This window comes from Ursus americanus, chromosome 33 (assembly GCF_024610735.1).
Source record: "Ursus americanus isolate L20-20 chromosome 33, mUrsAme1.1.p, whole genome shotgun sequence".
In the NCBI taxonomy this organism is placed as follows: Eukaryota; Metazoa; Chordata; class Mammalia; order Carnivora; family Ursidae; genus Ursus; species Ursus americanus.
This window is the reverse complement of record NC_142159.1, coordinates 28,349,701-28,372,276: the sequence shown is the minus strand read 5'-3', so window position 1 is coordinate 28,372,276 and position 22,576 is coordinate 28,349,701. Positions and strand designations below refer to the sequence as shown.

The 22,576-nt window shown below is 52.4% G+C and overlaps 1 protein-coding gene across 2 annotated transcripts in view; it reads right to left on the bottom strand.

Annotated features, from left to right (window-relative positions):
- The window catches only part of CEP104 (centrosomal protein 104), a 33,390-nt gene extending 10,905 nt beyond the window's left edge, over nt 1–22,485 (bottom strand). For both annotated transcript variants that reach the window (XM_045803504.2, XM_045803506.2), the window contains exons 1-14: nt 22,245–22,485; nt 18,347–18,472; nt 15,580–15,753; nt 15,128–15,266; nt 13,840–13,902; nt 13,463–13,539; nt 10,890–11,058; nt 10,297–10,452; nt 9,134–9,355; nt 6,872–7,069; nt 6,139–6,306; nt 5,420–5,593; nt 3,838–4,014; nt 208–414 (exon numbers count right to left, since the gene is read on the bottom strand). In XM_045803504.2, the coding sequence (XP_045659460.1) occupies nt 208–414; nt 3,838–4,014; nt 5,420–5,593; nt 6,139–6,306; nt 6,872–7,069; nt 9,134–9,355; nt 10,297–10,452; nt 10,890–11,058; nt 13,463–13,539; nt 13,840–13,902; nt 15,128–15,266; nt 15,580–15,753; nt 18,347–18,459 (2,037 nt within the window). In that variant the 5' untranslated portion in view covers nt 18,460–18,472; nt 22,245–22,485. The remainder of the gene's footprint in view (nt 1–207; nt 415–3,837; nt 4,015–5,419; nt 5,594–6,138; nt 6,307–6,871; nt 7,070–9,133; nt 9,356–10,296; nt 10,453–10,889; nt 11,059–13,462; nt 13,540–13,839; nt 13,903–15,127; nt 15,267–15,579; nt 15,754–18,346; nt 18,473–22,244) is intronic.
- Nucleotides 22,486–22,576: the final 91 nt, after the last annotated feature.

Here is a 22,576-nt window from a genome sequence, read left to right as displayed (position 1 = left end):
TCCTCTCGGCTGTCACTGTTCCTACTTACAGATAGGGAAACTGAGAGTCTCACAGGCAGAACGTGGGGGAGCCAGGATCTGAACTCAGGGAGATGACGTTTCCCTGGCTTCCTGCACCTGAAGCTTCTCGGGTCATCTATTGGTTTATTCATGGACCAAATAACTTCAATAGAGGATTAAGTCATAATGTCATAAAAGTTGACTTACCCTAATTTCAGCATCTGTAGGTCTGCCGTCTATTTTAGCAAATCCCTCAAAAATTGTTTTATAGAGAACATTCTTGCGTGTGGTGCTGTCGTCTGGAGGGAGGTACTCTAGAATAAAAGCCCGGTGCTGTTTATACATGTCCAAAATAACTCTAACCGCTGTCTCTCGAACCTCATACACTCTGTGCTCCAGGGCACTCACTGAAAACTAAACATAAAGTTGGGAGGGGTCCTTGTGGTTACTGATTCTTACAATAACAGTTTATTTTTCCCCAGCATAAAAGAAATACAGGCACATTATAAAAATTTGAAAAAGAAAATAAAAGAAGCCCCCCCCCCCCCCGCCACTGCCGCCGACGGCCCAGAGTTCTGGCTATTACGACACCGAGCTTTTCCCACCGTGTTTGCCTCACACACGCAGTGGAGCTCATGTTGGAGATATCTATCTATCTATTATCTATCTATCTATCTATCTATCTATCTATCTATCTATCTATCTATCTATTATCTATCTATTATCTATCTATTATCTATCTATCTATCTATTATCTATCTATCTATTATCTATCTATCTATCTAATCTATCTATTACCTATCTATTATCTATCTATCTATTATCTATCTATCTATCTATCTATCTATCTATCTATCTACTATCTATCTATCTATCTATCTATTATCTATCTATCTTTGTGCTTTGCTTTTTCCACTTAACGTGCCAACAAACATTCTTTAGGTTATATCCTTCCGCAGACTTCATATTAAATATTATAAAATATTCCAATCAGAGAAGAGGAAATATAAGAAACTTCACGCATCCACCATCCACAGTAACCGATGTTATGATCTTGCCATGTTTGTTTCAGATCTTTGTCTTTAAGGGAACACCGTGGTGATGCCATGAGTCCCCACAGAAGGCTCCCCGGCCCCACGGTCTTGCCGCGCTCCGTGGAGGCACGGCTCTCCTGACGCCGGCCTGCGCGCTCCCACCCAGACGCACGCTTCCGTGTGTACGGTGTGTGTGTGTGTGTGTGTGCATACACATGCTGGTTACACATGTGCGGTTTTTGTCCGACACTCTAAACAGTATACTGTGCTTATCTCTCTGAAACTTTCTTTCCTCCGACTCCACATTCCTTTGTCGGGGACGTTCGTTTGTCATGATCCATTTCAGAGGCTCTACAGTGTTCTGTCACAAGGACCTACCATGATACGTTCATCCCGTCCTACGCGGTCGTTACCATGCTCAGTAAGTTGATGTCTCCCCGTGGGGCTCTGGGCGCCAGCCTCTCACTTCCCACAGTCTCAGCCTGCCACAGGCTCTTGGTTTTACCCTGGACCCCGGCACCCCCAACTGTGGCATGGCCATTAGGAGTCCCGGCCTTAGGGGTCCCAACCTCTGAGGGTCACCTCCTACCTTTCCCACTTTTTCGTATTCCCTCCCTGGACAATTCCTCAGCCCCCTCTGGGTCTTCGGTCTATTCCGGACCCACCACTGTCTTCTCCTGTCTGTCACCTCCCTCAAGTCTTTCCTGCCCAGCGTGTCCATCACTAAGTCACTTCCAGGACCCCTTCTTCCTGTGTAGTCATGGGCCAAATTGAACATGCTTGCAGACTCGAGAAGCATGCTGACTGGCCCCATGCCAGACTTGCCATGACAGGTGCCATGGGGGCCCTGGGCAATGAACAGTGACCTGACCCGAGGCATTTCTGGTCAGTTCACCTTCCCAGATGTCAAGGGGGCATTTCATTCATCCTTCTTGTCTCTCAAACCTCCATTATCCAGTCTGGCTTTGAGCAGACTTCGTCCGTGGAGAGGACACGTTTTCCCCACTCCACGTGCAGCCAGCCCTGCTGTGTATACGCCAGAGCCCAATCCCTTTGGCCATTCAGGGACTTCGCTCCTGCAGTAACCGACTCCTCCTTCCAACTTCTGTGTCTTTGTTTCCTCTTTTCCCTCCATCTGGATCCATCCTTCCAGCATGCAGGTGGACCTGAATACAGCTACGTGCTCGACAAGCCAGCTGCCTTCTTCCATGTGCACAGCTGTGCCGCCCTTCCTGGCCACGTGTGCTCAGGTCCAGGGAAGGGTAGGTGGGAGCGGCCCGGCCGTAAAGACTCCCTCACCACCCTCCACTCGCTTCCTCCATTCAGTGATTGAGTTGTGAGAAGGCTGGTGGCATCCTACTGGAAGGAGGTGGAGGCCTGAAGGCCCGCGTGGGGCAGAGCGCCCTCTCCCCTCGCGAACTACACGGGACCACGCGGGAGAGCAATGAACGTTCCCTGCACTACGCCGCTGAAATGTCTATAGTGCCGCGGAGCTCAAAGGGACCGATGTCAATGCAGCTATCTTAAAACGGGGCACCGTGTAACAGGGATTCCGGTATGTGGGGTAGGCTTTGTGTTCTGTGCTGGGGAGCAAAGAAACTGAACTTGGAGGCAAGAAAGTGGGTGGTCCACGTGACTGCAGAAGAAAAATCCACTGGGGAGCTGGCAGTGGCCGGCCAGGCAAGCGATGACAGGGGCTGGACCTGAGTGCAGCAAGAGAGCTGGGAGGTCTGGTCAGCAGCTGGATATATTCGAAGGAAGAGCCCAGAGCACTTGCTGAGCAAACAGAACAGCGTTACCATTTACAGAAACAGGGAAGGCTGAGGAGGGGCGGGTCGGAGAGGAGGGCAGGCGCTCCATCTGGACGTCAGGCGGACACGGCTTACCTGAGGAGTCAGGTGGCCGGGAAGCGCATGTGCAGAGACTGTGTCTTCCACGGACGGTGGGGAGGTGCGGGTGAGGTCACCGAGGGAAGGTATGTGCACAGAAATGAGAACCGGAGGCCTGGACACTCCCATGTTAATGCGATCAGGAGGATGAAGAACCAGAAAAGGGACCCAGACAACAAGGCCAAGCGTGGGGAAAGTGGGGTGCAGAGCTCCAGAAGTCAAGGGAGGGAGTGTTTCAAAGGCTTATTTACTTCAGTGTCTAAATCATACGTCCTCAGAGGAAACACATGAATGGAAGTGGCCTCATAGGATCCTGTCTTTCCTGATTATACATTTGATTGTGTGAGGACCCGGTTCAGGTTTCCGAGTCAAGGCACACGTGGAATCCACGGAGAAGGGAGACCCTCCCCTTCCCGCACCGACAGGAACGAACGTGGAGTGCTGACGTGCGGGCTGCACCGAAATGAGCCGTCGGGAGCGCGCTGCAGCTCCGCGTCTGGCCGAGATGCTGGCTGCACGCTCAGCGCTCGCTGCCAGCACACGTGAAATCAGGCAGGAGGGAATCCTTGCTCTGGCAGTTTCTCTCCCAGAACGTCTGTGGTTTCATCAGGTTGTCCATTTCAGCCGCTCGACACTCCCGTAGACTTGATGTCCTCAGTGACACCGCAGTCCTCTCTTACAGACACGGGCTCTTCAGGGTCTGTCCACCACCACGGACCGACGTCTGCACGTACGTACAGACTCACGGCAGAACGAGGAGCAGGAAGCCTTGCTCTCCTTTGTTAGATGACACTGACTATTTTTCTGAAGTCATTCATTCATTCATGCAACAAACATTGACTAGACACCCACCATGCTCCAGGCCCACCTCAAGTGCCGAGGCCACGACCATGTGACACCAGAGGCGCGCTTACCTTCATCACGTTATCGATGGTGAAGCCTGTGCCCCCGGTGCCCAGGTCTTTCAGAAGCCGGGCCAAGAGGCCCATCTGACTCATTGCCAGATGAGTCGAAGAGTTGGCCTTTAATGGCTGCACCAAGTAAGATGGAATAATTTGGAGAGACCTAACCTCCTTGAACAAGGCCATTTCCTATAAAAACCAACATGACTGTGTTAATTTGTACTGGAAAATGCTAGAGGCATTTAGTATACTTTAGTATAAACCTCAAATGTCCAAGGAAAAAACAGGGAATGAAAAATGGTGGTAAAATAATTTATCTCTAATAAGCTTATATTTCTATTTAAGATATAATGATTAAAAACAAAACTTCAAATCATAAAAAATAAAACTACGATCACTCAAAGATCAATGAGAGTTTTACAACAAATGTGATCTAAAACTTAAGATTTCTCTTCTCAGGATTTCCTAACTTCAAGAAAAAGGTTTTCTGATTTCTAAAATTCTAAAACAAACGAGTACTGTTAGTCTCTATGAGATGGCGGCCGAGAGGGCAGCAGTGCACAGTCTCCGGCGGCCGGGACTCCTGGCGGGCCGACGGGAGAGCATGAAGTCCCACTGCCAATGAGCAAGTCTTCCTATACTTACGGTATTTATCATTCAAGCAGCCAGACACAGAAAGAGGAGTGATCAAATAAAGGAGCTCATGGGTTGCAATATAGAAAGAAATCAGTTTTGGGGGCGCCTGGGTGGCTCAGTTGGTCGAGCGTCCGACTCTTGGTTTCAGCTCAGGTCATGATCTCAGGGTCACGGGATCCAGCCCGTGTTGGATTCTGTGCTCAGCAGGGAGTCTACTTGGGATTCTCTCTCTCCCTCTCCCCCTCCTCACCCCTTCCTCTCCCTCTCTTAAAAAGTGAATGACTACATGAAGGAACAACACACTCTCATCTTCAACACGCCTTTTGACAGACGCCACCTCCCGCAGATTCTGAGCCGCACTGAGAGGGAGTATCTGGTGGGCTTCAGTGTCACTTATTTTTACCTTCCTGTGAGTATAATGTACTTCGTGTTCATTCTCCCCCAGAACTCAGGTTAAAGGAGATGAGATGAGTGGTTCTTCACACTGGAAAAATGACCCCTCTGAGAAACCAGGAAAGCTCTGGAGTCCTTCCCAACAGAACGTTGTATAACATTTGAGGAATTCATTGACTCGCTGAAGCCCAAGCACGGGCCTCACTCAGGGTAAGACTCCCAGCACTCTCTCAGTATCCCCACAGTACCTGGCTCGGAGGAGGCACGTTTGTTGAACGAACAAAACTATTAAGATTAAGATCGTTACACACTTATTATCTCTTTACCCCCAGTTTGCTATTCCGGTTTAGTTTTCCGTATATTTTTACTAAAAGTTACTAGCATATATTGAAAAAGAGGAATACTAGGCAAGGCAAACTATACTTTAATCAAAGCACCAGCGAGTCACGAGGAGGGTCGATAACGCTCTTAGGAGAGACAGAACCTGGTGAGGTATTTAGAAAGTCAAATAGCGTAGTAACGGGCTCATTATTTCCTGTTTCAAATTTTATGGTGAAGTTCGTACCTGAATAAAATTTGAAGCTATGACTCGGAGGCGAGCAGAAGAGTCTCCAGTCCTGGTGAGCAGAACGGGGATGGTTCTTTCTACACAGTGAGCAGTTTCAAGCTTACTCAGTTTGTGTTTAGGAATATATTGCGTAATTATCATTTTCAACAATTTCAAAGAAGCCTGAAAAACCTAAGGAAAAAGTGGCAGAAATGGTGGAGCTCCCGTAACTGCATTCCAGCGAAGAAAACACATTTACCGCCGGTACAAAGTACGAACGTTAGGTTGGAGATTCTGGCTGCCCGAAGGGCTGGGGAGGCCAACGGAACGCCGCCTTCTAATGCAGCGCCTGGCCTACGGGAGGCGTGTGCTCTCAGTCGGTGTCGGGACGCGCCCTGCGTTGCCCTGGAGGCTGCGCCCCAACGCTCCTGCCGAACTGCAAACGCGCAGGCAGCGTGCATGGAGGACGTGCTCACTCTTACGGCCCCTTCCAGAGCCAGGGGAATCCAGGAATAACCCCAAGCTCCTCAGGTCCCCGAGCGTTTTATCGGCCGCGTGGGGAAGCTGCTGCCGTTCGGAGCAGGGCACGCGGCCAGGTGAGGACAGACTCCGCAGGCTAGTGGCTGACATTTCTCACTAGAGAACCTTCATTCCTAGTGGACATGCCGCGCTACCCCCAGGCCACCCGACCTCCTGGGGCACCTCACCCGGGGTCACCGGGGGTGGAGGGGACTCACCGGGGTCACTATGTCTCTGATGGCTCTTCTCACGAGGAAGACGGACGCACGCAGCGTGCTCTTCAGCTCTTCCTTCGGGCTCCCAGCAGGCGCCTCCATCAGCTGCTTATGCAGGGCGAGCAGTGCGTCTTCCCGGTATGACCACGTCCTGGAATAGGCCCCTGCGACCTGCCACAGATCGGAGGCCGGCCCAACTCAGAGCAGGCACGTCAGTGACACCGCCGCCACCCCCAGCACTGTGCGGCCTGACACACGGAGAAAAACCTCTCGTAGGAGCAGAGTAAGTATGTGCGTTTGAGGAAGTCATTTTTCTAATATGGAATTCTGAAGACCCTATTAAAATACGGGAAGTAGGAGAAGTTCTGCCAAGAGAAATACTGGGAAGCTGGGAGCTAGGGGAAACCCACTGGGCTCATTTCCATACAGACACACTTCCATCTCCTGTTTCGCTCTGCCATCATTTCCCCTGGGATGGCCAGGTGTTCCAGAAGGGGCAGATTTTCAATTCTAGCTCTGTCAGTACTAGACAGAAACACCCAGTCTTAAATGAACACGCATTCATAAAATCTTAAATTCTAGCTTCTGTTTCTGCTGTTTTATATAATCAATAATTACTGAAAGACTTCAACTGAATACTGAGGCCAAACGGACGCCAACAATATCACAAAGCTGAGGGCGCTCCCCGGCCTGCCTGCTCCCCGTTCCGCGGACCTGCACACGGCACTCCACCTACCAGGCTTTCTCCGAGCACATCCACGGCGGGGCCAGCCTCTCTCAGGGCCTTCTCTGTCAAGGGCTCCGGCTCCCCAGCAGCACCTCCTCTGGGAGCCTCGCTGACATCAGTGTCACTCTTTTCTGGTTCTGGGGCCGCTGCTGCCGGCTGCTTCCGTGAGGCAGGAAGGGGCCGCTCATCGTAGGGCACTGACTGGAGCTACAGGAGAGGAAGGGTGGCTGCAGAGCTCCCCGGGTTTCCCCACCTGCTGACACCACGTCTACACCGCAGGCCAACTGCTCTGCATGATGGTACTTTTATCAGATCGGAATAATTTATATAATAGGATTCAACTCACTAGTAGACCCAACAGAAAAGTGGTATCGATTCGGCCTCAGTTACTACTTAACCCTAGTGATTACAGCTCAGCGGACACGCAGCTTACGATAGCGATTACAGCTCAGCGGACACGTAGTTTACGATAGCGATTACAGCTCAGCGGACACGTAGCTTACGATAGCGATTACAGCTCAGCGGACACGTAGCTTACGATAGCGATTACAGCTCAGCGGACACGCAGCTTACGATAGCGATTACAGCTCAGCGGACACGTAGCTTACGATAGCGATTACAGCTCAGCGGACACGTAGCTTACGATAGCGATTACAGCTCAGCGGACACGTAGCTTACGATAGCGATTACAGCTCAGCGGACACGCAGCTTACGATAGCGATTACAGCTCAGCGGACATGTAGCTTACGATAGCGATTACAGCTCAGCGGACATGCAGCTTACGATAGTGATTACAGCTCAGCGGACACGTAGCTTACGAAGTAAAAGTTATTACATTTTTTCCTGACAAGACTTCTGATTTCTTTCTTAGTTTATGGCTTAGAAATAAGTACCAGGCCTCGTTTTAAATGTGTTCATTATCTGGCGGACGTCTACTAAAACAGGCAGCCAAGCTAACAACCCTTCAACAGCCTTGCTGTGCTCCGGGCGGGCAGCTGTCTGCCACACGCCCCCCGTCAGCTCCGCAGGAGCTTGCTGGGCCCCCCAGCAAGCGGTGGGCGACATGGACGGCCCACCTCCTGGGACTTCCATCCACACGCGAGACAGAGACGCACACCTGGGCACGTACGTATGTGGCAGACTTTCGGGAATTTAAGTGAGAAGAGAGATTCCAGTCATTTTCTGAGGCAGGTGTCACAGAGACACTCACATTTAACCCCCGATGAGATGTTAACTCGGTATATGCCGCGTGTGCAAGTGAGCTTCTCTAGTCTAAACCTACCCTGCTATAGAACAGAACATGGTGACGTGCTGACAACGGAGACATTAGAGTATTTTAAACCCAAGTGTTCAATATGACTTAAAGCAATGACATTACAGACCGGATGCTCCCAGTGGGGATGACCGGGACCCTCAAAGACGTGCACTGGGAAGCCAGCAGACGAGTGCTGTCCTCTCTAGCTTTCCTGGGCCTCTGGCTGCAGCAGACACTTGCCTGTGCCCACCTGACACCCTGCCTTCTTCCCCGGAGTCCGCCAGCCACGCTGCCTTGCGCGCCAGCAGGAGCTCCAGCAAGGCCCTCCTTGGGTCCTCGTCATCACTCAGAGGCTGGCGTGTGGCTGATAAACTCGGAGACTCTAGCTTAGAATGGGACGCGCTCTCCCCTCACAGGGGACCACGTGCAGACATGAAGCTGAGGGCCACGTGACGGCTCCAGCTCTAGGGTGACTTGGAACCACAGGAAACAGAGCGGAAAGATAGGAGGAAAGGAGGCGGTTGAGGACACCGTGAAGCTACTGAACCCTGAAACCTACATGAACTCTTAAGTCCTGAGTGACAAAAGCCAGAAAATCCTCAAAGCACAGTAACCACACATGACTCAGTTCACGTTGGACACTTTACAAACACGGTCTCGTTTATTCCTGGAAACAATCCTTCTAGCAGATGTTCATACACTTTTATAGAGAGAAAAGTAGAGGCTCAGAAGGATGGGGTGTCCCAGACCACCGGCTGGTGGGGGCAGAAGCAGGCAGGAGGCCCGGCACATCTGAGTGTGGACAGGGCCTCCCAGTGAGGTGTGATTACCTGCTGGCTGCGTCGGCACCCCGTTCTGGCTTCAACCTTTGCCCCCCTCTCCTGGAACGTACGGCAGGAAGGGGTTCTGCAATTGTGCACCCTGATTCATCCCCTGCACTGGGAAAACCTTGGCACTGTGCAGGTCCTATGTGTTTGTTGAATAAACTGCACGTGATCTGAAACCCAGTTACCTACATGGGCGTTGAGATGAGGGTCTGTGGCGGGCGGTGACTGGTCCACTGTGGCGCGTTGACAGGGGCCCAGGGGATGCGCTGGAAGGTTTTCCTGAAGGAAATGCTCTGCAAAACGGCTGTCTGGTGCGCTTTCTTCTTGCGGTAGAGACGGCACTGGCTGTTGGTGGCGAGGACTGGCAGAGTGAGCAAGGGGCTGGAGGGGCAGGTCAGAAGGCCTTCGCATCTGGGGAAAAATGGGACACTTCACTCCCAGTACTGTTGCCACACCATTCTGGGGGACACGACCATTTAGGAAGGCAGAGTGACAGTCTGCATCGACGGTGTCCCCCAGTCCTGTCACAGCCTTTCAACCGTCTCTCCATGGTGGCCATGTGGCCTACAGAGCACACCAGAGTGCCGGCGTGACAGCAAGCACAGTGCCTCCGTCACCACAGCGTGGAAGCACGCATGTGGCCCTGCCAGCAAGGACATGGTATGGGGGAGTAGGAAGCACCTGGGCGGGACCCCAACCCTGGCGTGGCCGTGTGCCCTGTGGCTGCAAAAGCAGAGGCTGTTCTGTGTCATCACAACATAGTTACCGTGCACCGGCCATGGCGGTAAGTGTGCCAGACAGAGGCTCTCATTTAATGCACACCACTTTTACCCCATAGATGGGATAAGGAAACTGAGGCAGAGTGGGTAAGGAATGACCCTGAGACCACACCACCAGCGAGGGGCCAGATCAGAGCCCAGGCAGCACGGCTCCAGAGTCCGCACCATCCCGCACGACTCTGCCACGTCGGGGGGTACACCAACTGCCTGGGGGGTTCCAAAGATCAGTGGTGGAAACACGGTCTCGACAAGCCAAGGCTTTTAGGATGATCCACCATGACACTCCCGAGGCCACTCATGGGGCGTACGGGGCAGGGCTGCCCTCAGTTCATTTTACCAACGAGGAAGCCAAGCCGGGGAGGAGCGGTGAGATCCCTGGCTCTGGCTCGTCACCTCCCCCCCTCCCCTGAGTCTTCCTGCAAGCTCGGGTCCAGCAGCGCCCCCACTGCAGGCCCCAGAGCTGGCGCCAGCTGTCCAAACCGTCACCGGTGCACGACGGAGCTGTGCGCACATCACACGCGGGCCCCGTAGGTGCGTCTCCGCGGCCCTCGGGACCGGTGCCCAGGCACCTACCGGCTCGGCGTCCACGAGGCTGTGCAGCTGCAGCTGCTCATACACCTGGCTGCGGAACTGCTCCATCTGCTGCTTTTTCTCCTTGGCCAGGTCGTAGTCCTCCTTCTCCACCGCACAGCGCTTCTCCACCTCGTACCGCCCGAGCCGCTCTCCGACCTGAAGCACACAAGGTCGTGCTGCTTCAAATGCGCATCCGCCCCTGGCCAGGGCAAAGCAAGGCCCGGGTCACGCAGGTGCTGCCCGCCCGCGTAGCCCGCCAGGAGGAGGGCCCGAGCCCGGGCCACACGGCAGCAGGCGCACTGAGGGCGTCTGAGAGACGGCGCGAGTCCACAGGGACGTAAGCATCTTATGTCTTCCTACCACTTTAGGACAGCAACGTGGCCTCTGCGGGTGGCGTCTGAAGAGGCTGAGTGTGTGCCCTCACCTACATTTTATTCAGGGCTCATCCATCCGTAACTTTATTTCACTTACCTTCTTGGACCCACACTCGTGGCCATAGCTTATAGAGACCTACGCGTTTGCTGTACTGCGGCTCAGGACCACTGACCGCCGTCTCACACACCCGAGGAAGACTGTTCTCTCCAGAGCAGTACCTTTTGCAAATCAGCAATAGCTTGTTTTAGCTTCTTGGCATAGTCGTAACGTTCCTTTTGGACCGCTTCGCGTTTTCTTTCATCTAATTTGCGTATAATCTGGGCAACTTCTGGATCTTGGTACATATCAAAGGCTAAGTCATCTAGTGGAGAGATATAGTCAGGTTTCCTAAAGGAAAGAAAGAAATACTTTAGCGCTGACTTTGCCACGTGTGACAGGACAGTGGTGGAGGGAGTGCTACGGGCTCGGTGCGGGAGGTATGGTCGCAGCCACGCACCCCACCACATCTGCTCCGGAGCATTCTTGCCACAGAAAGTGGAGGCTCAGAAAAATCAGGAATGGGCTTCCGGTCACCCAGCTCTTACGTGCAGGCAGGTCTCTCCGGCTGCACAGCCTGTGCTCCGGACCGTTAGTTAAACTGCACTGGGGGCACTGTAGCCCTTGCTGCATTGGCTCTTCCACAGATATTCTGAGTGTGGACTCTGTGCCCGGCTCTGCTCTGGGCACCGGGGACATAACAGTGCCGTGAATCATTTGTAGACGAGGGAAAGCCCAAGCCAAAGCAAACGGCCAGGCTCCATCCTTAGAGTCTGCCTTGGTGGGTCCCAGGTGGTCCAGGCATCCACATTCGACACCAGCGCCACAGTGACCATGACGAGACTAAAGACGCAGATGGGCTATGCCAGGGCCTCAGCCAGAGGGTCAGGCTGCACTACATTGCATGTCCTGGACAGATCAGAATAATTCTTCCAGGAATAAAAGATCTGTTCAGTGATCTGAGTAACCCATTCCTGATGAAGTATCACCTCATTCTTTCTTTCAAATTCTACAGCAGTCTGGCAGCTTTCTCCTGGGTCTAACACTGAGAACAATGCCAGTCTAACCACGCAACAAAAGTGCTGACAGAGAACATGTTTCAAAGTCTCTGTCGGCCGTATCAGCTACACAAAATAAGCCGGTTGTTAGCTTTGACTCAGATATCTTCATATACAGGTAAATTTTAATAAAAACATTACTTATAAAAAATTTGGTTGTCTAAAAATCAATTGAAACAGGACACAGGACAACATCACTTTTCAGAACGATCAAACATCTCCCCAACACTTCCTGACCCCTGGAAATCAGGCTGTTTGCTTCCAGGCCTGGGGGCAGGCTCAGCCCCGGCAGCTTTGAACAGTAGCAATTAATCTCAGCAAGGACCAAACAGCAACACGCTTTGGTATTGGCACAAGATTAATTATTTTTACCTAAATACAGATACTACACTTTTAGGTCAAAGTTACTTTGCCTTGAAGTCCTAGAGATGAAAACAACGACTTCATCATGAAAATGCTACAGGAAAAGGAAAACAAGACGCCCTCTGGCATGGGAGTCAGTTCCAGGGCAGTGGGCAGCTTCCCAAGAGCAGGTCTTGCCCGGCCCATGAACGCCCCCTAGTGGTGACCCTGGCTCAGCCCTGCACACGCGCCTTCCACAGAGGGCTCTGCTTTCCCTTTACCTTCAGGAAAGCCCTGCAGAAGAGTCAGGATAGACAAACCGCAGTCTGCCAGCCCAGTGGGCTAACCTGATAAAGAACTGGCGTAAACAGAGTCCAAATTACCCGAAGACCTTCTACGGGAGATGCTAAAACCAACCAGTGGGACTGGCTGTCCATGTCTCACCAGCTGGAGGAGCTTCACGGAGGACAGAGCCAAAGAGCTGTCCCGGGGGTGGTGCTGACGGACAGGGAGGGACAGTGTGGCAGTCCCCACCCGGAAAGGTAGGGCGGGCACTGCTGTTACTCTGTCAGGCACAGGAGAGTCTGCAGGAGACCAAGGGGCTGCCTAGGTGAGAGGTCACTTTCCTCACTACTGTAATCCACATTTAGGGACAGCCTCTACTTTTCAAGCACTCCCTACTGACACCCGCCCTGTGACAGCCAGGCTGGAGGCCCAGGGAGGCGCCACAGGAAGCAAGGCAGTCAAAACCAGTGACGAGGTCGTTCATTCTTAAGCCAGGCTTGCGTAAACTATGGAGAGAATCTCTGCAGTCACTCCGGAGCCACTTGCCGTGCTAAGGGCGTGCACCAGTGGACAGTGAGCCTTGCTGCCAGTGTGGCCTGCCCTGGGCCTGCAGCCTGGGCTTCATGAGGGCCCCTGGCCTGAGGGAGGCGGGAGCCACACCAACATGGGCTGGATGAGACAGGGGAGGGCTTAAAGCAGACATAAGATGAACGCGCTAGAAACTGATAATCTGGGTCAATTAATTCCTTGAATTCTTACCTATGAAGTTGCCTGTGCCAATACAATATCAAAGGACGGCCGACAGATCTTTTACCTGCATGTGGGAACTTTCTAGTAATACCTGAACACGCAAGAAATGGAGCGGTCTCCAAAGGGCAATAAACGAAGACGTGCGAAGTACAACAGTGACCTTAATCTTTAAGTGTATTTAAGTCAATCCCATCTGTGGCTTATCTAGCTCGGAACTGAATTTAGAGGCTCTGGAACCACAGTCCTCTGGAGGTGACTCACACCCGGGCAATTCTGCGGAGAGTCCTAGGAGCTGGCGGCCCTGGGGGGAGGACTCTTACCCAGTACAAGTTCCTTCCAGAGCTGGGTCCTCGCCGCTGTGCCCCAGATAACGATCAATCAGCTTCTCTCTAGAGGTCTTTGGGAGCAAAAAGTTCTGCTTAGCGTCTCAGAGGAAAACAGGAACAACATGAAACCTTAACTAAGAGGTGGTGTGATATAAAGACGTCAGCCCGCTTCGAGAATCCTAGTCTCTTGGACAGACAGTTAAAATTCTTGAGCGAAAGAAAGTTTAATATGCTATAGCTGCTAGAAATTATCTGCTAGTTATTCAACAATTGTATAAAGATTTTCAAGATGACACTTTTTGTGCCAAAAATAATCAATCCCCTCTTGTTAGAAATACATTTTCTTCAAGAATGAAACTTCCCAAACTTACAATATTGCTTTCATCACCGAAATCTGCAGCGTCTCCAATGATATTTACTGCAACCAGAGCAACCTAAGAAAGAGTTAACCAGTCGAAATTAAGTATAAAATTTGTGATGATTTACCCCCTTTATTATAAACTGCTTGCCCATACTGTCATCAAATGGGATGACGTACAACAAACCACGTAATTATAAAATGTCAAGCTATAGAATTATTATTAATAGTTATTGTAAATTATGTAAGTTAATATTCTAATGCCTAATCCAATGGTTACTTTAACGTCTAAAGTACGTTAAAACAATAATGGCTAAAAACCTCCACGGTTTTAACACAGCATCACATCGAACCGTCCCCTCATAGTCCAGCACAGGGTCCCATCTGTTTGATCCTGGTAAACTGGACAATGGACCGAAAGCCCGCATTAGCACAGCTCCGTTTGTCTGGGTCCGTGGCTCCCCCTTCAAGGGGAGCCCTTCCCACACCCCCCGTTCCTGGAGCGTCACTGCGGTGGAACTACGTGAGGGGCTATTACTGCTGGGGCCACGTAGAAACAGGTTAGCGGCCACTCTGCTGCGGCGGCCCAACAACAGAACTGCACACCAGAGCTCTCCCCAGTGCGCTGGCTGGGTGTGAAACCCTGACTTGGTGGAATGTTTAGAGGGGCAGGGCCTGATGCCAGTATCCATGCTAACGAAGAGTCTGCTTTGGACACAACTAACCTACTACATGAAGCACGCCAAAAACACAACTAAAGGAAAAGACAAGAAAAAGGGACAGAAAGACGGGATGCAAGGGAGGGAGAGATAAGAATGAGGACTCAGAGCTGGGCTGCCACCACGAAATCACATGCCCAAGTCCTACCAGGGGCGTTATCTTGTAGAAGTTTAGGGGTTTATCTAGAAGAGTGTCACCTGACAGCAACGACACAAGCCACGTGGGTAATTTTACATTTTCTAGTGGACACAGTAAAAAATTGTAAAAAGCAGCAGATGATATTGGTTTTAAACCTAATATCACCACGAAACTATCATTTCACCGCATAACTGATTCTTCTCCTCCCACAAAGCCTCTGAGCTCGAGCGGGCAGCCAGCCTGAGCGGCCCACCGCACTTGGGCCGGCAGGTGCCCCGCGTGCACCTGCTGCGGGGGCAGCAGCTCCTGATCCCACAGCACGGCTCCCGGAGAGCTCACGTTCTCCCGTAAGAGTTACCATCTCAAAGCAAGATTTGAAATGCCTTTGCCAAGGGGCGCGGGGCCCCGTGATGCTGCGAGGAGGTGGGGAGCACGCGTCTCACCTGATTGTATATGTTGTACTTGTTGACGTGGTTCTCGTGGAAAATCAGCTTCAGGAACTGTCCTACTGCATCCACGTAGACGGACTTCAGTTCCCGGGCTTTGCAGCCCGTCTTCTCGTTGTCACAGAGAGAGACGTAGCTGGAAGGGAGAGCACACGCCGGAATCACCTGACAGAAAACGTGTGTGCCACGGAACTGGCCTCTGCTCCTACTGAACTCGTGGGTTTCAGTCAAAGTCAAGTCTACAATGGAAAAACCTCGGGAGAAGCCCAGAAATCGTATTCTAACCAGTTCTCTTAGAGCAAATTCTGTCCCTGGGGAGAAGAGACGAACGCGACCGGCGGTCCTGCTGACACACTGCTGATGGAGCGCGCCTCCAGACCAGGACCGAGAGCTGACACGGGAAAGGCGGGCTGCAGGTCGCCCTCACGAGCCCGCGGGCTCCCGCTTACCCGAGTCTTCGGAACCGCTCGGCCTGGTAGGGCACGAAGTAGCCGGGCAGGCTCTCGCTGACGTAGAACTCCACCTTACTCGGGACCATGTACTGGTGCGCGAGCAGCTGCAGCTTCCGGACGCGGCACCGCTCCACCATCTGGAGAACGATTTCTTGCGGAAACTGGCAAAACCTGAAGCAAACACGTGCGGGTTCCCGGCGGTCCGCAGGGGCTGGCGCCAGCACCCCGGGCATGCGGACCGGGAGCCCCAGTTCGGACTGTCCCCCCCCGCCGCTTTTGGCAGCTGGAAAATGGTATGAAATGAAACGGTTTGAAATGAACTTCAACACGAGATAAACACGTCGGTCTTAAGAGGCTGTACTAGCGGGAAACACGGAGCCCAAGGACTTTGCACAGGAACCCAAACGCTTCGGGAAAGCCACCTGCTCAGAGAACCCTGAACGATGCGTGCCTACCACGCGTGCTCAGTGTCCGCAGGAGAAGTCTACGACGGTCCACGGCGGAGCTTCTAGCTTTGCCTCGTAAGTGAGAGCACATTAACAACCTACATGAGAACAGGCTGGAGAACCAGTGTCGGCTGCGGGACCTGCTCGTGACTGAGCGACAGAGCACCGACAGTGGGCACTCTGCAGGCAGAGCCGGCGAGCGCTGGATTGCTACAACAGTGGGCCGTCGAAAGCCCTGGGGTGGGGGAAGCAGCAAAGGATGGAACAGCTGGAAAGGGCCCAGCGGCCTCTTAGGTGAGGCCCCTCCTGCCCACTGGCCATGCTCCCCCCTTCTCTGCCACCTCTCCCAGCGGCCCCCCACTCCACTGAGAAAATTGGCCTCAAACGGGGCTGCTCCCACTGCTCCCTGAACGGAGCAGCCTCCCTGCTGGTGCCCCACCCCCCACTCACTCCCCTGAACTGCTCCGGAGCCTGCCTGCCCCCACCCAGCCTTTTCTCTTCCTGTCACTCCCATCAACACACAAACACACTCTAGAACCCCCTGTTTTAAGAAACCCTTCCTGTGACCCCACATCCTTCTCAGGTCCCATGCCACCACTTGGCTGCCCTTGGCAAACCAGCACAGCTCTCTCATGCACCCCCTCCCCAGCCCCCTCCAGGGCACTTGGCCCGTGTTTTCACAGCTTACTCTTGCCAAGGTCACCGCTGAGACCCATGACGCTGTGTGCAAGTGTACTTTCCGGTCCTGGCTTCACTCAGCCCATAGGCCTGAGCCCTTATGACCTTAGGGTGTCTTCCCCTCTAACCAGGCCTGCACTGCCCCTGGGCTGGGTTCCAGACTCCTCCCTCTCCCTACATTTACCATTGGGGAGCCTATCAGAACCTGGCTTTAAAAACCTGCTTGTCAAGGAACCCCAAGTAGACATCACCCCAAGTCCAAGCCTATGATCTAGCTGGTGACTTGACATTTCCATGCAGTCACCTGAAAGGCATAGGATATGACAGACAAAACAAACTCCTGACCCAGCCACCCTCCCCCACCCTTCGCAGCCAATCTCCTCGGCCCCCTGCTTTGCCCACCGGGCAGCAGCAGCGCCACCCCCCTGGGGCCCTCTTCACCCACTGCTGCACCACGAGTGCCCGGTCTCACACAGCACAACAGAAACGAGGAGGGAAGAGTGCACAAAGGAACACCAGGCTGAGTGCATGAGAACCTGTGCAGCCTCTGTGTCTAACTCCGAGGGGTGTGCAGGGGTGCTGGGGGAGGGTGTGTGGTGAGGAGGGGGGGTGAGCTCAGATCAGATGGCCTCTCAGCCCAGGGGCACCGTCGCCTGGAGTTTTCAGAAATGAAAAGCTCGTAAGAGAAATGCACTTGGGGCAGGAGGGCAGCTAGGACGGGCTTGTGAGACGAACACTGCTCAGTCTCCCATGGTGGGCAAGCGTGGCTTCAGGCGTGTAAGATATTTACTGCTCTCAAACTGGCCTCATGTTATGAGCACATGTTATGACCCCTGGTGAGGTCATTCCAGGCATAAAGGCACTTAGTGACCGATGATGAAAAAAACCCTCCGAAGCAGTTTAAGGAAAAGACAATGGACAAAATTTGGAAGTTGTATGCTTTTTAAAACCCTTCAAAAGATGGGCCTGGGAGTGTGTAATTCAAACGTAGTTTATCGAGCTCAAGCACGCATCAAAGCCCTTCAGGGACACTAAGAGGTGACAGGGCGGTGGGGAGCGTGAGAGGCAGGGACACTGGGAGGGGGCGGACCGGGATGGGGAGCTGGCCTCACGGGCAGGAAGCCTGATCAGGCGCTTGGGCTCCTGAACACCTATGACTCCACCTTTGGTGAAGACTGAACACCTCTCAGGAAAAGGCTTAGTTTCAGAAAAATACTAACTAGTACTGTTTCTCAAGTAATGGACATTTTTAAAGGTGCACATATATCGTAGACAAACATTTGAAAGAGACGTTCCTGGTTAAAGTTTGGGGTTCACAAAATCTCACCCACAGAAGCACAGTTGTGAAACTAAGGAGCTCGGCACAGAACACGGATGGGAATGAGGCTAGGGAAGACGGCTAACAACCCTGCGTGGTCCCTTCTCCCTCTCCTCCGTAGCACATTTCTTAAGTGAACGTCAGTTAATGTTACCAGGAAATAAGGTCCAACAAATTGTCTTTAAAAACACTAAAAGCAGGAAATAACCCATCCCATCACTGCATACACGGCGTGTGGTTCTGAGGCCTGAGTCGTAATACAAGCAGAAGCACAGAAAGAAGGCAGCCCGCCGCCCCAGCCCACGGCCGCTGCCCGGCCCACCTCGGTGACCTCCACCCGCTGACGGTTGGTGCGTGGATCATTAGTTCCCGGGCGCTGAAGCCATCTTCATGTCCAGAGGAGCTGACGACGACGAAGCCAATCTTGTGGGGCATCCTGGGTGCTGGGCTGTTGATAGGGCAGGAGAGACTTCCTTAAGATAAAGGAACTTGGTGACGCTTTACAGCATTGAACCTGTTAGCTCATGCCCTGCTCATAGACAAAATAATTCACAACATATCAGAATTTTCCCATCACTTTCAACGAATCCAGTTTTTCTGTTAAGTGTTTCTCCTAGGAGCCTCTAACTCTACTTCAGGTACCATTTATCTTGACTTTTTCCAAATACATGTCCTAAAAATTTGACCAGTGTTGTGGGTTGAATGGTGTCCTCCCCAAAAGAGAATGAAGTCCTAACTCCCAGTACCTGTGAATATGAGCTTTATTGGAAATAGGGTCTTTGCAGTGTAATGGGGTGAAGACGAGGTGGTGCTGGAGTAGGTGGGCCCTGATACAAAAGCACTGGTGTCCATCTGAGAGACACAGACATGCACACAGACAAGAAGCCAAGCCCAGGAATGCCAAGCATTTCTGTCAGCACCAGACGGTGGAAGAGCCAGGAAGGACCCTCCCGTGGAGTCTTCACAAAGAGCACAGCCCTGCTGACACCCTGATTGTGGGTTTCTAGCCTCCCGAGTACATTTTTGTTGTTCTAAGTCACCCACTTTGGGCACTTTGATATGGCAAGACCAAAGAGTTTTGTTAAGATACAAACACCAAATTTTTTTATATTACTTAAGAAACTACTACAACAGGTACGCTAAGAAGTTATAAAAAAATAAGGGGGAAAGGGGCAGTTTAATCAACAGCATGGTGACCGCTGAATGCAAAGGCACGGCCCGAGCAGGGAGGGCAAGACTCCAGGGGGATACACGCCAGGGGCAGATGTGCGCCTGGGCCTGCGTCAGATATTTAAATAGTGGTTGGATGAACTTTTTACGTCATTGTTGAGTGAACAGTCCATGGCTGAATATCATCTCGAGGATGGATGTCGTGACATCTGGTTTTGCTTGCTCAGCACCCATCCTGTCCTGGTTTGAAAACAGCAGCTCAGCGGCAGTTTCTGCCCGCACCGCTCCCGGGCTCAGTCAGTCTGTGGGCTCCACGTCCCTCCTTAGCAGCTATTCAGGGGTGGGAGCATGAGAGGGCCCAAACGGGACCAACGTGGCTCTATCCCCGGACTCTGCTGGGGCTACAGGGAAAGAGAAGCCTTCCTCTTGCTGGGGCTGTAGCTGGGGAACATTTCCGGGGGCTACTGGTGGCCACCAGTGGGGAGGTCCTGCCGGAGAGCAGGCTGACACGGGGAAACAGCTGCCTCGGGAACCCAGAGGTTCAGCCACATTTAAGGCCCAAACTACCCATAAACTTCTGGTTATTTTCCAGTTCCTGAGCCAGTCAAATTCCCTTCCAGTAAGCCAATCTGAATTAGCTTTAAGTATCTGCAACAAGAAGAGTCCTCACTAAGATAGAAAATAAAGAATTCTCCAGAAAGTTCTCTGGGGTAGGACATACTGTCAATTGAGATCCTGAGTAGGAGGCAACATATACATATATCCTGCATGATTTTGCTTATTTTAATGTGCTTGACGCATGATCTAGGTCTTGTACTTTCACTCGAAACCTCAAATGACCCACATCAATAAATTAATCATCGGCTGGTACTCGCCATTCTTCTTCGAATATATGAACAAAAGCATTACTAACAGAATAATAAACCATTATTAAAGATCATAATTTTTGACACAAGCTTGCTGAAGGACGTCACAGTATAGCAGAGGAACACTAAAGGAAACTCACTCAGAAAATAAAGGAAAGCAAACGCCAACACTGAATGAGCGTGACTGTATGCAGGCGTGCTGCAGAGCCCCACCTGTGCTCCCACCAGGAACGGGCTTTGTCGTCCACACTGCAGCTCCTTCCACGAGCTGGGGCTTTCAGCCTCCACTTACCCCGCACTTTCTCCTCCCCACTTCCATCCATCACGTGCCAAGTCTTGTTGGTCCTGCCTTTCAGATGACTGACTACGATTGAATGCACTCTTCTCCATCCCACTGTCTTTTCTAGTGGGTGACCACAGACTCCCCACTTGGAACACTGCCCCCAATTGTCCTGTGTTCCTCCTCAAGCACAACTGGGGTCCTCAGTACCTGTATCCTAACTCAGAGCTCTTGATGTGCTCCCTGTCCAGGGCTGAAGGGTCAACAGTGTCCTGATCGACCTGCTGTTCGAATTCTGAAGTCCAGCCAAACTTAACTAAAGCTCAGTTCTATCTCTCTGTTCTGAATTTCTCAAAACCTTCCATCATCCTTAAGAGCAGGGCCCGTAACTTTCTATTCCACCTTGAAATTAGTAGGCATCTACTAAGTATTTTCAACGAAATGTGATTATGTACCTTGAAATTCTAAAATCCGAAATACCATTCACATTGCCCCACTTGTAGAAGACGTATATTCCTTTACATAGCACTCTTGCTTGCAGATGGACGCTACCTTTAAAGCACTTACTGTGTGCCAAGGACTGTCCTCAGCCCTAGACACATACCTTCATAACAACCCTGACATAGGTTTGTTGTCACACAACTTTAGAGATATGGAAACTGAGGTACAGAGAGGCCCATGATCAAGTTTACACAGCTAGTAAGCCACGTAGGCAGAGTATTTTTAGCTGGTTGGGTTCCAGAGTCTCTGATCTTGACCAAAACCCTCTGCTAAGGTTCTAAGACTTAAAATAGGACCTTTGAAGTCCAAACAGAGGTTGTGTCCACTATACGATATTGCCTCAAAAATTCAAAACAAAGTACTGGCATTTAGTAACCAGGTAGGAGACATGCCTGGGCACTGTAAAGACAACATTATTAACTCACTTTAAGTAATTGAAAAGGATTCCTTTTTGGCCACCCTCTTCCAAAGCCCTTCCACCTTGTACCCTTGGGTCCCCTTTGTGGAAACCTTCAGGAGTGTTACATGATACTTGAGATGTCACTAAAGGACACTGCCATTAGACTATAAAAATCACCACCAACGTTTTGGGAAAAATCAAAGCTCTGTTGAATACTCAGCTATTAGCATGCAGGACCCCAAGCAGCAACTGCTGTCCACGGCTTCCTTGCTACGCCTGATAGTACCTGCATGGACCAAGGTAGCTCGGGGTTCCTTCACCAAGTCTATCAACATGTACCTTTCCAGTTATGTGTCAGGATTGCTGACATCTATGAATTAAACAGAAACAATCCAGCAACTTCCCAACATTTTGCTACAAGACTAAGAAACAAACCTTGTTTCCATTTTTCTTTTTATTGACACCTAAATGTTACACGAGTAAATAATTTTTGGTCAAGTAATCTTAAAGACTGAAAGTGCCGCAGAGCCTATCTGAAATTGAATAGGAACCAAAGAAAGATGGGGGAGAGTGGGGGTGAAGAGAGGCACTGAACCTGCACAGGGGCGTAACCACATTCTTCACTCGGGTCAGGCAGGGTTCTGGGTCATCTGTGCGCCCAGAACAGGGAGGTCCGGACGTGCGGACAGTACCTGACGGTAAATCCGGCGCCGGCTGGAGGCCACCGCAGACCGGACCTTGGGCAGTGGCGGGCGGCGCCCAACGCGGCAGGGGCACCCTTCGTACTAGCTCCCCGCCCCCGGCCGGGTCCGCGGCCCCCCGACCGCGCCCACCCCAGTAGGCCCCGCACCCTGGGCCCAGCCCCCGGCCCCCGATTGCCCCGGCCGCGCCCACACCCGCCAGGCCCCGCACCCCGACCTCCCGGCCCTCCGACTCCCCGGGCCGCACCCACAGCCGCCAGGCCCCGCATCCCGGGTCCGCGCGTTGTCGGAGCTCGGGGTACCTGTCAGGACCGAAGGCCCGCCCGGACCTCGGCGCCTGCACGGTCCTCAGGGCTCTCCGCCGCCCCTCGGCAGCGCCTTCCGGAGCTCAGGCGGCGCCTCCTCCGCCGCCCACCGCCCGTCCGCACCCCAGAGCCAAAGCGGCGGCGGCCGCCAAGGAGCAGCCCCGGCCTCCTGCGCCCAGCGCCAGGGCCGCGGCCGTCGCTCTCATGACAACCAGGCCGGCCGGACCGGGCCGCGCCTGCGTACAAGGCGTGGCCGCGCCTCCTCTTCCCCGGGCCTTCTGGGTAATGCAGTCTCTGGGGGGCGGCGCCTGCGCAGAAGACGGAACCGC